The sequence below is a fragment of the Poecilia mexicana genome, unplaced genomic scaffold (assembly GCF_051168715.1).
Source record: "Poecilia mexicana isolate PSO_F unplaced genomic scaffold, ASM5116871v1 scaffold_7, whole genome shotgun sequence".
In the NCBI taxonomy this organism is placed as follows: Eukaryota; Metazoa; Chordata; class Actinopteri; order Cyprinodontiformes; family Poeciliidae; genus Poecilia; species Poecilia mexicana.
Window position 1 is genome coordinate 4,394,565 of NW_028263376.1, and position 13,803 is coordinate 4,408,367.

General features: G+C 38.7%; 1 protein-coding gene across 1 annotated transcript in view; it reads right to left on the reverse strand.

Moving 5' to 3' along the window:
* Positions 1–1,194: 1,194 nt before the first annotated feature.
* The window catches only part of LOC106915444 (plexin-B1-like), a 45,212-nt gene continuing 32,603 nt past the window's right edge, over positions 1,195–13,803 (reverse strand). The window contains exons 23-38 of the mRNA XM_088006893.1: positions 13,115–13,263; positions 12,934–13,034; positions 12,630–12,847; positions 12,376–12,554; positions 12,220–12,286; positions 11,009–11,155; positions 10,564–10,738; positions 10,125–10,228; positions 9,312–9,396; positions 8,267–8,439; positions 5,986–6,146; positions 5,664–5,811; positions 4,963–5,027; positions 4,403–4,478; positions 4,213–4,287; positions 1,195–3,549 (exon numbers count right to left, since the gene is read on the reverse strand). Coding sequence (XP_087863019.1) covers positions 3,445–3,549; positions 4,213–4,287; positions 4,403–4,478; positions 4,963–5,027; positions 5,664–5,811; positions 5,986–6,146; positions 8,267–8,439; positions 9,312–9,396; positions 10,125–10,228; positions 10,564–10,738; positions 11,009–11,155; positions 12,220–12,286; positions 12,376–12,554; positions 12,630–12,847; positions 12,934–13,034; positions 13,115–13,263 — 2,028 coding nt within the window. The 3' untranslated portion in view covers positions 1,195–3,444. The remainder of the gene's footprint in view (positions 3,550–4,212; positions 4,288–4,402; positions 4,479–4,962; positions 5,028–5,663; positions 5,812–5,985; positions 6,147–8,266; positions 8,440–9,311; positions 9,397–10,124; positions 10,229–10,563; positions 10,739–11,008; positions 11,156–12,219; positions 12,287–12,375; positions 12,555–12,629; positions 12,848–12,933; positions 13,035–13,114; positions 13,264–13,803) is intronic.

The window sequence follows — 13,803 nt, forward strand, 5'->3', positions numbered from 1 at the left end:
CAGCAGGAACTATCTGAACAGAATGAATTATTTTGCTGCTGACGACTGCAGTTGTTTTGACCAAATTTTGTACATGGGATCAAAGTTTTGTTGACTATTATGAAATACAGGAAAAGAGCAAGCTGGACATGAACCATGTACAGTGGGAAATAACCAGGAACTACTGAATTAGCTAAAGCATTAACACTGTATAAGACTGTACTCTTATTATACAGAGTTAGACATTCGTGATGTAGCATTTGATCTGCAAATACAGACAAAAAAATCTTTTTTCAGTGGAAAGCAAAAGAAATGAGAAGATCCAAGAAGGTTTGAAAATGAGATTTTCCCTCTGGGCTGTAAAATCGCAGCATCTCATTTTAATGCAGTTTTAACGACAAAAATAAAAAGACTTTAAGTTGTTCTCCCTCAGCTGTTCCACTGGCACTGACAGTGCATTACTGTGTAGGTGTTTATTCCCATCCCCATTTATGTCCACAACTCTAATGAAGAGCCAGGCCTGAGCCTGTAGTGGCTGGGACCATTTTCTTTTTCCAGAGGGTTGTAATAAGACACCTTCTGCAGGACAAGGACATGGACTTATTTTTCATGGATGTAAGGCCAAGAAATCAGCACGGATCAAAATCCACGCAGTGTTGGATGGATCATGAAGTCTCTGAGCATTTTTAAACTTCTGATGCAACTTACACATAAATATTCTAAAAAGCATTTTGTGTGTATTTTATTGGGATAGACTAACAAATTGGCGAATTGAATTGGCACTACATGAACAAAATAAATAGGCTTTGGTCTGGACTATTCTATTGTTGTTTTGCTATGAAAGTTTAATAGTTTCAGTGTATAGTAAGTTTCTTTATGCTTAAGTTCCTTCAGTCAGTTAAAATATCATGATATTAGTCAAAATTGCAATGCGATAAATTCCCTTCTTTCTTGCATTAGTATTTTGGGAAACATTGTTTGTGTTCAGTATGAAACTAACTTGTTGAATATCACATTAGCATAAAAATGCGAATTTGTAACACTTGGACTACATCAGCCAACAATTATCCCACTGCAAACAGTTCATTACAATATGAATATTGCACAAACTGATACTGTGATGACAATATTTACCATTTTAATACATCTACAACATTAATAAATATGCAATTGAGCTTCTTAAGAAAGAAAAAGTGCAAACAAACCTACAACGTGTACATATGAATCACTTTATTGCATCAAATTAAGCTGTTGTTAGGCTCATCCTATCAGTTAGTCAGAGAAAGCTAAGAGTTGAGATTACTGGGTAACGGTATGTATCTACAGAACACACATCAGAACTGCTTACACATGATCTGCAGGCAACATTAATGTGCATGGTAAAAAAAATGAAAAAGATTTTATGTACAAGGTAACTGCTTGCAGCAATGTAAAATCATAATCTCCAACTACCTTATAAGGTGGGGAAAAAGAGTGAAAAGCTGATTCTGACTTGATCCATTACGGTTCTCTGAGAGCAACAAAACACGGCACAAAACGGTAGGACAGAGCTGCTTCCCTACGACAAAAACAAGAATCTGAATTAGTGAGACGCGACAAACACAGGTTTGTAGGCCTGACAGGAAAAAAGACCAACAGCATAAGCAATAAAATAAATAAACAATAAATTAAAATTGAAAACGACAACTAAAAGCCTTCCAACATGTGGCATCGCGGAGCAGGAGGCACATCGTTTAAAATCCTACAGGTTGAATTATTCACAAGATAAAAAGCTTGGCTCTGCCACCAGACTGCTAAAACCTGACACCCACTTTGACAGCAACAACAGAAATGTTAACTAAAGAAAGAAAAAAAAATGGCACAGCTGACTCGTCAGTTCAGACATAGAAAACAACAGATGAGCTCTTTGATGTACAGTAGTAACAAAAGTAGATGAGAGGTGGTTCATTAAAATAAAAAAGCCCCCTCCCACCCAAAATACAATGGAAATTCATCAAAAAGAACACAATGAATAAAATTAGTGCAAGTAATGCAACTGAATGAAATTTTGAAATGCGCATGTAGAAAAGATTTGCAAAAACAAAGAGAACCAACGGTATTAATTATTTTCAAACTTCTACAGGATTTTAAACATGTCAATATTTCCTTTTTTTTCTGCATCATCATATGAGCCTTTGGAAAATAACTCAGAGTGAACTGGAATATAAATTCAGAAGTTGACACTGAATATCAAACTAATGTGTTGAGATGCACCAATCAGAGATTTACAGCTGATTTCTGATCTCTGGGTTTTTCTGTAAAAAGCTAAATCTATGTGTAAATTCTATAGAATGTGGGTTCCTACTAAAACCTTTCCAGGTGGTTTTGCTCCTTCTCACAGCCGTGTTCCTTTCTAGATAGCATTTCTATACTACACCTAGTTGTGCACCTTCAGTCAGTAATGGTTATCACACCGAAGAGCGTTCTCAGTGCGTTCACTGACTAGAACAAGATCAGATTTTTAGGTTTCAAACAGGGTGGTGCAGATGGAAATCATCTCCACTGCCTGTAAAAATGTGTCAGGATTTTTTTTTCTTGTCTTTTCTCAGTGTCAATCTGTTTCTGAGGGAATTCCATCAGTCACAGCAGTTCTGTTACTAATTTTGTGTTCTTCATTTTACTTATAAAGAACCCAATTTATTCACTTAAAGTTTAGGTGTTTAGTCAAAACGATCAAACTTATGTTGAGCAATTCAAACAAGGCAGATAATTACAAAATTTACATCGACATTAGAGAAGATGACCCAAAATGTTGTCTTTGACAAAGTAAGGAAAACAAACCCACAGCAGTCCTTCCTGTAATGTAATCCAGGCAGCCACAGCAGACAAGTAAAAACAATGTGTAAAAAAATCCAGAGGATTTTAGGGTAAGACTTTGAAGAAGGCCTTAAAACAGGGAGAACAAGTCATTATGTGTGCATCCTGTATGTAAGACTTGGAGAGAAAAATAAAAATGTTCCAACAGCATCAACATTTAGGGTAAAATGTACCTTTTGGAATAAAAAGTGAACCTTGATGGGTGGGAATGTTCTGCTCGGTTTGTCCAGATAAACAAAGCAAATGATGTTTTTCATGAAGCGTCTTTCCCTCCAAGAGTTAAATCCAAAGAGGAAAACCAATAATGCAAAATGTTTCGATGTGTGCTTCATTCCACATTCTTTTCACATTTGTCCCTCGTTATTGAAGTGGCGTCCCTTTTCTCCCAGAGAGAGAACCACTTACATCACCAGTATGTCAACGCCAGTCTCTGTCTTCACGTAAAACCAGCCCGTCCAGCAATACCACAGTTCAGGTCACAATATTTCTTTGTCTTCTTTTGTACTTAGATAAAAATAACTTTTTTTTGTCCAAGAGAAACCACAGACAGGTACTCCTAACGATGCCTTCCCTTTATGAGTCGAGACGATATTTCCCCTGGTGCCGGGGTCATAGGTCTGTTACCTTGTTTTCAACGGCAGCAGCGATCTGTTGGAGTCTGTAACCGAGCTGCATCTTTTGAGCTGTAGCATCCTCTTCCAAAGCTGTGATAATCTGGCAAAGGAAGCAAAGAGTCGATGAGAAAAACAGGAAAAAACAGATGGTTAATAAACCAGAAAGCAGCATTATGTCACATATTTGCATAGCCTTCATTTATAAGGTTGATTTATAAAACCATGTATAAACCATTTATATATTTCATTTCTGCCTAGAGTACAAAAACTGTTTCAAAATAAATCCCAACCAACAATAAATTCAAAAAATGTTAAAGAATTGCTGAAAGACACTTAATCCCCGTTCAGAAATAAATTCTGCATCCTGGACAAGCCCTCAATAATTTTATGACCAGCCTGATCAGTGGTGAGCTTGTTGCCCTAAACCTAAAGCATGAAAAATAAATATTAGTTCTGCTGGCGCTGAAGAGCTGAACCAACACGATATTTAGTGAAGCTAATGCTAAAGCACCATTATCACCCTCAACAAGGTCAAATATGTTAGAGCACATCAACTTGTTTTGTTGTACTTCAGGATGTAATTTAATTGATGCTCTGGTCACAAGACAGACAAACATCATTTTACTCTTATTGTTACTCTGAGCCAACTGGTATGTTGATGCCATCAAACTGGGTTAGTTTTACTCAATCTATCACACAGTGAGAATCTCACACCTGTCCAGCTGGAATGCAGGATGAATCAGAGAGCTCCTGTGAAACTCACCTGATCGTAGTATTTGTTGATGTACTTGTACAGCTCATGTAAAGCCACATGGCAGTTGACCTCAGCAGCATAATTCTGTTTTGGGACAGAAAGACATATTAGAAAAAAAACTGCATTAGCTGTAAATATTTCAATTTAAAACATGTTGATGATCGATGCCAACTGCCAGGCCTCGACGGTGTTTACATACACGGGAGAGTTCTGCAAGAGCCGAGTTCATCTCCTGGTCACTGGCAGAGATGGTCTGTTTGATGTCAGCATAGTATCTACACAAAGAAGAAGAAAAGAGAAAAACAGATTCTACTAGAAAGAAAATGACCTGAAGAAATTATATATATAAAATATTTATTTTTTACTTAACTGTTGTTTTTTTTCTAATATATTTTGTTCTGAAAACCTGACAAATGCATATATGACAAGACCACAACACAGAAAAGAAACTCAAGAGTCTATGCACTGGTTCTTCTTAAACTAACCTCATAAGGTCAGTGAAAACAGCTAATTTGTTGGACTGACTCCTGCTCAGTGAAGCTTTAACATATCACTAGCATAATCTGCATGGTTTAATGTGCAGCTGACAGTAGTAACTGTAGCAGTCTGCTTGCAGACTATCCATGCATGGCAGCCCTTCAGGCTCAGTCTACCTTCTGTCTGCCACTAACAGATGTCGTCAGCTTCACTCCCTCTTCTCTCCTCCGGAGAGTTTTACGTGCCTGCGGTCAGCGGGGCGACCGGCTGCCATATTCTTACCTCTCCACCATCTGTTTGTAACGTGGGATGTCTCTGGCATACAGCAACTTGTTGATCGGAGAATCCTGCACAAAACACGACACATGAAGTACTGACATGTCAAGTAATTGTTCAATGTAAGACAAATTTAAAAAAGGAAGAAGTAAGTCTCTTTTGTATGCAAAAGACAGCTTTTAGCCTCATTGCTACATGTTAATTATTAAGCTGCACATTAACAAAGATCTTTGATCTCACTACATTGAGCTGGGCTTCCATTACTCATTTCTTAGACAGGGTTAATTATGTGTTGTAGGTTAAAACATTAAAATGTGGCAGATATTTTTGCAGTTCCCAGGATGTAAAAATCAAACATTGGAAACAGGAAGTAAGTCAGAAGGAAGAAGTTGGACAGAAAAAAATGAAAGGAGGAACATTTGAAAGAGAGACAGAACACCGGGAAGAAAGGAAAGAGAGAGGAGTTTGGAAGGAAGGAAAGAAAGTTGGGAGAAAAAAGTTAGAAAAGAAGAAAGACAGATAAGAACAGAAAAAGAAATTGATGGATGGACAAATGGGGATGGATATACAAACAGACGGATGGAGAAAACATGGATGGATGGCTGATTGGGTGGATGGATGAAGAACTGACTGACAGACGACAGGATGGCAGCAGGAGGTGTGTGTGTGTGTGTGTGTGTTGTGAGGAGTGGCTCTGATATCCTCACCCTTCCCAGCTTGTGATCAGCGATGGTGCAGGAATCCATGAAGGTCTGGGCGATGACGGACAGAACGGCATCCACATGATCCGAGGTCTGCACGTCAAAGATGAACTGGGGGTTCTTCAGAATATTGATCCAGAACCGCAGCGGTAAACTGGATGAACACATGACGGGGGTATAAAATCACCAAATATTATAATAGTAGAGAGAAATCTGTAGCAGTGAGTACGAGTTAAAAGAAAAAAAGATTTTAACCCATGTGCATCTCTCCCCACACAGCAACAGTCAGCTGTCCCTCCCTCCTCCCCTACATCCAGACCTGAGCTACCTGTTAGTTTTCCAGATGTGGATGGTCTCTGGGTCTGTGATGTTGTGCTGCAGAGCCTGCTCATCCAGCAGGTCAAAAAAGTATTTGACTGCCAGAGGCACGGGACGGCTGGTGCTCAGGATGGCAGTGAATAAATCATCAACAAACTTTTGCAGAGTTCCCTGAGATGGCGCAGAGAAGGCGACAGTAAGAAATGGCTTTCAAAATAAAAGACAAGAGACAGCGCCTCAAACTTCACACCTGAAATTATTTAAATTAAATTAAAACAAAGTGAGTGAAGATTAAGTAAATATTTGGATCAAGAAAAACACACTATTGACTTATTTACAGATTGTTTGTAGAATCCTCTGCTACTTGTTCTTGTAGTCCTTTAAAGGAGTCTATTCTCTATTTTCAGGCTTTCTGAAAGATTTTTAAAGTTATTTCCCTTTTTTTCTCAAATTTGGGCTTCTTCATCTGTTACTTTAACTCTTGAAGAATCTTGGCTGTACAAAATGGGACATTCTGCTTTACTGCTTCTTTGATTCTCAATATCTCAGTCATATTAAAGGTTAATTCTATGAAACTTGTCCAGGACTATAAAAAACTGAATAATTTTTGTCCCTTTTATTGTAAGGCACATAGAACAAAAGTTATGCACTTTGTGTATACTTAAGTCCTTCTGCCTCATTTTGTCCCATTGATTCAGATTATAACCACATATTTTCAGTTATCTTAGCATTTTTAAATAACTTTCCCATGAAAATTAAACTAATCTAAGCTCATGCCTTCAAAATACAAGAAAAAAAACTTGCTTTATGTGTGATGACCCTCTGAATATTACCACAGGGCCCGCCCCTCTATTCTGAAGAGGACAATCAGGACTGTCCATAATTATTTTTATTTTTCCAGGAATCCTTCTTTGCTCCTTCACCTCATTGGTTCCAAAGTCTCCAGAACAGAACCAGCCTTCTTTACCAGATAGCTGAGCCTCCAAGTCCCTGGTTCTGATTATATTTGAAGATATTACATTCTCCTCAGAAGCTTAATGTACACAATTTATTCAAATATCTTGCCCCGCATCTACTAATCATGCAGAAAATAATAATGTTTAACATAAAATAGACCCAACAAGGTGATTCCCAAGGACAGATTTTCTAAAAACCTGCCTCAACAGCAGAAGATCAAATGAATCCATCAGATCTTGTATCTCGTCAGATGTTTTATTCACAAGTGCTTGAAGACAGCACACACTTTGTTGTCAAGTTTCCTCACTTTGATAAATAAAACTAGGTAAGAAGTTGGCCAATTTCTGATCTCTGATTTTATCGTTAACTTCTGACCTCCTTTTATTGATTTTAGCAGCTGCTGTAAGACACATTTTTACTAATTAAAGTAAAAACAAATTGATTAAACTTTTAGCCATAAAGACAGCTAGCATTAGAAAAACAAACGTCTCTGTCTACATTCTAGAGAGTGTAGATGTTTGCCTGGACTTTAATATTTCCAAAAACATTGCTGGCATTCCTAAATCTGGAATGCTTCATGACAGACAGAAGTTGAAGGTCCAAACGTGCTGCATTCAGCCGTCATGGTTTCATATAATAACCCTATAACATTTGAAAATATTGGTGATGCACATTAATAAATGAACTGCCCTCTGCCCTGTGGTAGATTTATGACTCACCATTTTGATTTTACTATTAGACATATTAGGCATTTTAACTTACTGCCCACTGGCTCTCAAAGTTTGTCTGAAAGTGAACATTTAAAGTAAAACAATACACTGGGTCACATACATCATGAAAATGAATCTTTCACATGCTTTTAATAATGGAAGCTCACATTAGTTCACAATGCATGGAGGTTTCAGTTTGGAAACAGAAAGGCACAGAGCCGTGGCTCGTTAGAGCCGCTGCGCTTCAGAAGAGTTAAATATGAAGGATGGTGTGAAAAATGCAAACGACAGAAGTCTTTTTTTTCTTTTTCTTTCTTTAAATGGAAGCTCCATCTGAGGGAAACATTACTGGCGTTTTATTGCATCATTAGCCTGGAGTGGAGCACGAGAACAAAGTCACACAGTGATAAATCATTAAAGACTTCTGGGGAAGACTAATATTATATTACTGATGTTTTAGCGACTAATGCTGGTGGTGGTTGGAACAGTGACATTTAAAGTGTTATTCCTGTTCCTGCTGCCGACGCGCTTTGGACCCTGTCCAATCACAGAAGTGTGTTTAATCGACTGCAGCTTCCACCAATCAAAAGGCAGATCCCATTTCTTCCCCCTGAGCCGTGTTACCTTCATGGACAGCAGCCGTGTGAGGTAGATCTCAGGAATGGCCTTGGCTCGTTCCCCTCCTTTCTCTCTCACACTGCCCCGCCGGTGCTTCGGCAGCTCTGACTCGTCGCTGGCTTTCACCAGGTGCCAGAGCCTCACCCCGCCCTCCTCCCCATCGTCCAACATAGGGGTCTCTGTAGGGCAGGCGGGATAGCTGGGTCAGAATGGCTGACACTCACTATTAAATACATCGTCTCTGTATCATCTGAAATATAATGTTGTATGCTAATGATATATTATTACACTATATAACAATAAAATCTAGAAAGATTACAGCTTAAAAAACTGATATGAAATTAATAAAAATATTTCACTCTTTTTATGCTCATCACCTTTGGGAAACTTCACATGTTTTTATTTTTTCCTTACATAAACCTTTAACTGATTTCAAACTACCTATTTATTGACTTAGAAGAAAAAATATCTATTTTCATTTTGTCAGCCTCAAAACTTCAGTCAAAGTCGTGTAAGCAAAGCTTTATGCAAAAATAAAAGCTCAACAGTGACCCCCACTGGTTACTTCAGGCATGTAAAAAAAATCAAACCGCTCAGATTTTCTTATGTAGAAAAGAAATGTTATCAAAATTCCTCTTAGAAGCCAGGAGACTGCAAAAAACTAGACTTTTTAAAATATTTTTAGTTGTATTCATTCAACTATTGAGAACTAAAATGTGTTCACTAGCTCAGGAAAAAGTTAGGACACTCTGCCTCCATATTAGTAGCTGGCCAAACCTCCACAATGCTGAACGGCCAAATCCTGCATGGCAACTGGTTTAACTTGACTTTTTTCAGTTGGATTTGGTATGGGCGATGATCCAATTTATAATTCACCAAAAATTGCAATTTTTAAATCACATTTTACAGAAAGTCTTTGCTTATTTTTATTACTTTAATTCCCCAGTATTGTTAAAATTGCTACTAAATATCTATTTGTCAAAATATGTTGGAAAACACAAGAATGCCCTAATATTGTTCATGTCTGTATTCCTGTGTGTTTGTGACTTACTTTCTCCAGGCATGTAGTCGTGGCTGTCATGCAGGTGATGCTTGTTGTTCCTGGGAACGAGGGCCACGGTTGCTCCGTCAGGGACCTGCTCAGGCATCGCAGCTGTTAAATATTTTCCCCATGCATGCAAAAAAAACCCACTAATCCAGATAGAAAGCTGTGCAAAAAGAATTTGCTCCCTCAACATTTCTGCATTCTGCAACATTACAACCACTAACCTTCATGTTCTTCAACATGAAGGTTACTGCATTAATTAATGCCCACTGCCAAAATGCAGTGAGCAAGGAAAAATATGTGTAGCTTTAAACATTTTTGAAGAAACATTTTGTTAAGCCTCTCTTTACTTTGATAATTATCATATGTTATTATGATTACTAGAATTATGATTTTCACAAACCAAATTTTTGGTGCCACCCTGGTCACTTTTATATTATTTATTTATTGGGGTAATTTTTACTTTTTCCATATACACAAAAAGCACAATACAATGCTGAAAAAAACAAAACAAATAAAAGTAAAAAGAAAAAATAACTTGGTCCCTACATGCGGTGCATCATGGAAGGAGCTACAGCATTGGGTAAATTTAAATGCACGTCACACTTGTCAGATTTTGTTGTAAAACATTCTAAAAACCATTTGGGACTGTCCTTTAACTTCAATACTTTGTTAGTTTTTCACATAAAATATGACTGAAATACATTAAGGTTTGTGGTCATAAAGTAAAAAATGTGAAAAAAACAAACAAAAAAACACCTTCAATGGGTATAAATACTTGAGCAGGGCGCTGTAAGTAGTTTAGAGACATGCACTGACCTTGTAGTGCTGTAATGTGTTGAGGCGCTTCCAGGAGCCTTGAACTACTGATGTCAGGTCTTCATCTGACAGGATGAGGTGACCTGCGACCCCGGCCCGCCACTCTGCAGGGGAGAAACGTTCATACCAAGTCATGTTTCTGATGATCATTGAACATTTAAGACTTCCAGGTAACACGACAAGCAAATAAGTTAGCAAGGTTTTATAAACTTGAACAAAAATTCATAATAAAGTATTGAGCATAACTTGAGTTACACAAGGTAAAAATACGGTTCGACAAGCAAGCACTTCATTTACAGTCGGCCCTTTGGGTAAAAGACAGAAAAACTTTCTGGACAATATAAAGCAAATAACTTAACATTTGCAAAGAGTCAGCCGCCACACATAGCTAACAGCAGAATGATGCATTCAAACTTAGAGTTTGAAAATAAGCTCTAACCAAGATGTAGTGAGTCGATGTGTGGCCTCTGTGAAAACGACATTCCTTTCCAGGACTGCTCCAGAACTTTCTCCTTCACTTGGGTGATGGTGTCGCAGTCCAGAACCTTCGCCGGAACCGTCTGATTGGTGGCGGCTCCACCGGCGGCTGTGGCCGGCATCGCAACGTTCAGAGTCTGGATGAGGGATACGGGAAAGCTGTTAGAGACACTTAGATCATCCTTTTAGGCTGCATTCATACCAGCTCTGTTTAGTCTACTTTAAACAAACTTTAGATTGTTTCTTCCCTAAAAATCTGGTTCGTTTGGGGAGGTGTGACTGCTCAATCCAACTCTGATCTCTTTACAATATGAATAAAAAACAAGGTATAAGACTATTATTATTGGGTACTGTATAAGTATTGCATCAATTTCCCATGCAGGTGACACAATGGGGCTAATCCTCACCAGCGTGCGGTACTCCACATCCTCCCGTAGCAGCCGGTTGTCATTGAGCGTATATTTGGCTTTTCCTGTCACGGCGTCCACAGGTCCTTTGTCCACCTGGTGTTTTATCGCTCTGAACAGCATGTAAAACGATTCCCCCGCTGATTCCTGGCCAAGCAGAAAGGATTTATTCACTTAGGAAATCCTCCAACGCCAACTGTTCTCTGTCTCGGCAGCCAGGTCTGACTGGCTTCCCTTCATAACTACATTTGATTCACAGTAACTTGAATCAAATTTCGGGTTTGATTCTAGTTGCAGATGATCTGTGGAAAGGTTCCCCGCCTTGATTTACAGTACATGATACAGTTAGAAAACAGAGAACAGTAGCTATTAGAAAATGTTATAAATAAAATCAAAGGCTGGACCAGAATCTGTACTGCACTGGCTGGGTTTGAGTTGGGCTGAACTCCATTTCCCATGGTTACCCCATCCCAGTCTAGAGATGCACTGATCCAATATTACCATCTGTATTACTCCTGATATCGAAATGAAATCTAGATCTGTTATCAGTGACAATGTACCCAATCAATAAGGGCAGATCTATTCAGTGTAATTCTATGCTATGTGCAGTGAGCAACATCATGCTTTATAATTTATTTTACATTATATTTAGAATTCCTAATTGGACTATCTGAACTATTTGAAAGAAGGTTTGGTGCCATTTATTTTTACATGTTTGACCGAAGTAGACAACCTACTGTTGTCTGTGTTTACAAATAGAAATGTTTTCAATCAATTCAGCATTATTTTTCTGTATCAGATCGGTATGGGCAAATACTCAAATTCAGATATCAGTATTGGAAGTGAAGAAAGTGAACCGGTTCCCATTATTTATTTATTGGTATAAATAAATATTGGGATAGGGACATAAAAACATGCCATCTGAAATCTAATCAGATGTAACCTAGTAAAATAGAAAGACTTAAATGTGTTTATTTTGTTTGCTAAAAAAAGAAAAAGAAAAATCCAAGTAATCCAAATAATTCAAACATTTCATTTCAAAACATGGATGAGAAGCAATTGCTCACACACTATACATCTGATTAATTTATGCAATAATCTCAACATCTGTATCACTATAAAAAACTTTTGGCCGTACAGACCTTTGTTTATATTTAGCAGTTATTAAGCCCTTAATTATTGATGTGGCATAAATATCCAGGAGCACATACCCTCAGAAAGGTGTAGAGACAAATGGACATCCAGTTTGTCAGCAGCTTCTCCACCACTGATTCTGTTCTGGAGAAGAAAGAAAAACAAAGTGCTCTCAAAGAAACTACAAGCAGGTGGGAGGAAAAAGATTACTTGCTTTGATAAACAGGCCTCACCTTCTGAGCATGAGTTTGGGATTTTTGGCCACATATTGCTCCACCAGGTCGTTCAGCAGCGTTTTCAGGATATCCGTGAAGTACTCCAGTTTACCGTGCAGCGCCACCGTCAGCAGAGAGGCCACATAGGCCCGGTCTCTGGGGGAAAACGTCCGCTGGACCTCTAGAGTGTGAATGAACTATGGCGGCAAACACGCAGGTGTGAAAACAGCTGCTTTTTGTCCAATACTAGAGAAAATATTTGAATATTTTACCTTGGTGAGGAACAGTTTGCTGTTGAGCAGGTTGGACAGCTGAACCAGGCCCTGCTCCACCGTCTGTCTCCGGCTCTCCGGAACGTCCAGATCTCGCCTCAGTGGCGACTCCTGGTGGCCTGGGAAGAAAATGCGCTCTGCGTACGCCCGATAGTCGAGGAAGGGAATCCCTGAGCCCACCAAATCACTGGACATGTCCATCATCTCTGTCATCAGGTCTACAAAGCGAATTAGTTAGTTAGTTAGCTGGTTTGCTAAGCCTCCTCTGAGGTGAGCAGAAGCTGAGAGGAGAAAACGGCACTACCTGTGAACTCCTTCTTGCAGCGGTCCCTGACGCTGGTCTCCAGGTTCTCCAGCTGGATCTGGACCTTTTTATAGTCTCTCATGGCCTGCTTGCTCTTCCTCCTGATGAAAACAGAAACAGCACAGATCATGCTCTGGTCAAGAAATAGAGTCTACTCTGATCACAGCGTTTCCATGGTTACCTGTATATCAGCACTATGATGACCACAATAAGAGCCACGATGGAGGCTCCCACCCCAACCCCCACCTGAGCCTCCATAGGAAACGTAGACTGGGCCTGGATGTCGTATTTCACTCTTCCCAGGGGGAAGTTCAGATTCCCCATTTTCACCTGAAAGCAACATTTACACAGATGTTTATCTGGTTTATCTAAAATACAAATCACATTTTACTCATTTTTATTTACATTTCTGCTATTATTGCACATCTGTCTTTCTGTACTTGGGTACTGATTAATACACATGCACATTATGCATGATGCAATAAAGTAATCCTAATACATATGATGTGTACATCATTTGTATAACAACTGAAGGTAACATAGTAACTTGACTGTGCTGTAAAATGGCACATAAAGCTGCTCTCTAATATATAAGTCAATGTTTTTCCTTCATCCTTCATTGGATGGAAGGAAAAACAAAATTTCTTTGGTAAACGTAAATTCTATATTGTAGACTTTTTATGACTAAATATGAATCCTGCATATGTTCATAGGCTAGTAGTCGTGCAATACTCACTCCATTTTCAGAAGAGTGCTCTGAAATGTTTAAAGCTCATTAGGATCTTATTTTATAAGCCAACTCAACTTTAAATTTCTCCACAACTTCCTCTCTGACCTGTATGCTGTGTCCTTTTGTTTTCATCATGCTGT